At 37.2% G+C, this 3,628-nt stretch overlaps 1 protein-coding gene across 1 annotated transcript in view; it reads right to left on the bottom strand.

Annotated features, from left to right (window-relative positions):
* Positions 1 to 1,562: 1,562 nt before the first annotated feature.
* LOC101860070 (proteasome maturation protein) overlaps positions 1,563 to 3,628 on the bottom strand; it is a gene marked incomplete in the record, with an annotated part of 7,448 nt that continues 5,382 nt past the window's right edge. The window contains 2 exon segments of the mRNA XM_013090854.2: positions 1,563 to 2,102; positions 3,487 to 3,580. Of these exon segments, the coding sequence (XP_012946308.2) occupies positions 2,035 to 2,102; positions 3,487 to 3,580 (162 nt within the window).

Genomic DNA, 3,628 nt, shown 5'->3' with positions numbered 1-3,628 from the left:
TTAATTTTTTTTCTTTTAAATTAATTTTTTGTTGTTGCAACAATGCACTATCTTGGCAGCTTGAAATTTTCCCAAAAGAATGGAATTTTTTGGTGACAAGTCTCAATGTACGTGGTAGGCCTAGAGGCCTGAGGCTAGTGTGTGCTGCACCGTATGTTTCCCAGCCTGTTGTTTCAGCTTGTTCTCAAGTCTCTGCTGGAGTACATGTAATAGTATAGATCGTGAAGGGCATAGAGCTTGCTGTTAAGCGGGGATTTGCGCTACAAATGATATCGTTTGTCTGTACCAGGACTGAGACACGATAGCCAGGTTCGTCTACTGTACTCAAGGGGTCTTCTGTGTGACAATAAGTAAAATGTGTGGGCGCCTGAAGAGAGGTACCGAATGTCAGATTTTTAAATTCTTTAAATGAGGGGGATTTTTAATTTAAAAATTAATCAATGTCGAACACAGTGGATTTTTTTTCCAGATGTCCCACCCAGTTTTTCAGATATTATACGTTTTGTAAGTTAGGTTATAAAGATGTGGGTTTTAAATTTTACCCAGTCCACCGTGAAGGCCCTACCACCATCAAAATAATTCCTAATTAAAATAAATGAAAATCTTTTTAAATTAGGGTTCAGGTGATGAAACTAGTTTTTTCATAGAAACTCGTTTTGATCAAACATGCATTGATTTTTTACTTTATCAGCCTGTGCTTGAGGCCATGTGTCTACTTTTTTTTTAATTCTCAAGAATGTAAACATGATATATTTTTGGCTCAGATAATACATTTTTCTTTTTTGTTCTACATTTAATTTTACTTATCTATCAGTAAAACATTTTTTCCATAAATTTTTTTCGTGCCCCACTATTTTCAGTTTTGGAAAACTTTTTTTCACTAAATGTAACACAAAATAGCACCATAATAGAGAGGTAGAGCCCGAAACAGAGACGCATTCTCTCCTGATGATCTCCATGCTAGAGTCCGGGATACGGAGCGTTCGGCTGTGAGCAGTGCATACGGCTACACATGTCTTTAGACTACGTGCTGGTTTGAAAAGTTTTCAAACATTCTTCAAGCTAGTGATTTTTGTAATAGCAAGCCAAGTGTAAAGATGCTGGGTCTCAAGTACCTCACTAAAGTGAAAGTAGTTTTTCACCTAAACTTCAGCAGGATTCTGGGAATATTTTTCATTTCCATTTAGGAAAATGATTCAACTAAAGCTTCGTACAAAAATTACACCACATGTTTACATCGTCATCTTGAGAAAAATGCAACATTCCGATCCCATCTATGTTCAGGACCAGAGCTCAGTCCAGACAGCATTAACTAACTAGACCACAGACCATAAAACTTACACCAAACTGCCAATAATAAACATTGTCTTATGACGTGTTGTTGCCTCAGAACTATTCTGTCCAAAGTACCTCTTTACTTAAGTACCCTTTGGACAAAATAGTTCTGAGCCAACAATGTGTTGAAATGCTATCATAATTTTTCTCCCAACCTAGAAACACCACTACTACTACTACTTCTACTACAACAACAATAACAACAACAAAAACAAATGTAAGCCATGTTTTACTTGTCATTGAACATTTATTTGAAAAGCCAAACATTTCAATTTCAAATATCTATCTTCACACATGACACTTTCACTCGCATCAGTTTGCCTAACAAACACCATATCTTTATAATATAAAGAAAACTTTGAGAATGGAAAAACAAGTCCCTTCAGTTTAGGAACAGAGTCTGTTTCAAGGCATGTGCCTTAAATGAGATGTGAATCTGGTACAAGACCAGGACTGGGAACGTGCTACAAAAAAAAAATACGAGAAGTGATCATCCAAAACTATCCATAAAAAATGCGATGAAATAAAGTAAATGAAACATTCACACACACTTACACATACATATACACACAATCGTCTTCACCAGATATCTAGACAACAGTCTTTCATGCATTCCTACGTGAAAACAAAACCCCCAGTCGGCAGTGGCCGAGAGGGTAGCAGAAACATGAACGCGATACTGCAAGTGTGAGTCGGACATTACAAAAGTCCTAGTCGTTTCTCCATCAGGATATGAGGCTGGCCCATCACTTCACTGTCTGCTGGGTCTGGAAAAAAAACAACCCACCAATCAGATCATGTCGTTTGAAACATCGCAGAAAAAGCAGAAAGCACCTGATAATACAAGGATGCCGATGCAGTTTAGTGAAAACACCTGAACATTTACAAAGCTGCCCATGTTGAAATAAAAAGGCATGAATAATGTGGGATTAAACAGAATACAAATGCTAAGAATGATAACTGTTCCTTTTATGAAAACAAGGTGGAAAATAGGGGGGAAAATAGAAAAACATCATCCCTGATTTTTTTAAAAACAACACCCCTCACGTCTTCTAAGCAAAGTAAGGCACCCTTGCAAAACTTTAACCTATAAACTTCTAAACTGAAAAAAGCAGAAGCAGCCATATTGCAAAAATAAAAAGTTGCCTAATATTCTTTCATGACAACCTAAAGGAACTGCACAATGGTTCAGGAGATGAACTACCGTAAAATCGGGAGTCTCCAGAATCCCCATAGCTACACTACAAACCAGCAGTCACAAATAGCAGTTTGTGTAACAACCCTGTTTATTTTCACCTCATTTACAATAAGACGGGCTTATAAACCTGCATATTTTCACATCATTTACATTAAGACGGGCTTATAAACCTGCATATTTTCATGTCATTTACAATAAGACGGGCTTATAAACCTGCATATTTTCACGTCATTTACAATAGGACGGGCTTATAAACCTGCATATTTTCACGTCATTTACAATAAGACGGGCTTATAAACCTGCATATTTTCACGTCATTTACAATAGGACGGGCTTATAAACCTGCATATTTTCACGTCATTTACAATAAGACGGGCTTATAAACCTGCACATTTTCACGTCATTTACAATAAGACGGGCTTATAAACCTGCACATTTTCACTTCATTTACAATAAGATGGGCTTAAAAACCTGCACATTTTCATGTCATTTATGATAAGTTGTGTACCAACTATGGAAACAATTCATCAAGGGTAAAAAGTGGATTTCATCCAAATCCGTTTAGGGTTCTTCCACAGGTAAAAAACAAAAACTGGATGGCTCAGACTTTATCGAAGTACTTGGCATGTCTGCAGCCAGTGGGTGGTTGGCGGGTGCTCTGGTGTGGTTGACTTCTTCTCTTCTATCAAACATCTATCATCCTTATAAATCTCTCCTCCTTTTTTGTGTATGTTACTCTCTTGCAACAAATCTATTCTTCGGCACTCATATGACCTAATCGTGTTGCAAGTGCCGTAAAACTCTTATTACTAAAACTAAAGTCTTCAGACAATATAGAAAAAAGCTGAGGTAAGAAAACCCGTCCTGTGACAAGTTATTACTTACTGTTGAGGAAGTAGGCAGACAATATAGAGGGAAAATGAGGTAAGAAAACCCATCCTACGACAACTTACTGTTGAGAAAATCTTCAAATCCGATGGAGTCCTCCCTGCCTGTCAGCGTGTCCAACATGATGTTGGAACTTTGCAGACCCGGCAGACGGGAAACCTGAAACACACATTATAATAATAACAATAACAATAATAATGATAATAA

The sequence above is a fragment of the Aplysia californica genome, unplaced genomic scaffold (genome assembly GCF_000002075.1).
Source record: "Aplysia californica isolate F4 #8 unplaced genomic scaffold, AplCal3.0 scaffold01583, whole genome shotgun sequence".
NCBI classification, from domain to species: domain Eukaryota; kingdom Metazoa; phylum Mollusca; class Gastropoda; order Aplysiida; family Aplysiidae; genus Aplysia; species Aplysia californica.
Note: the sequence above shows the minus strand (reverse complement) of the source record. Positions and strands in the feature narration are given on the sequence as shown.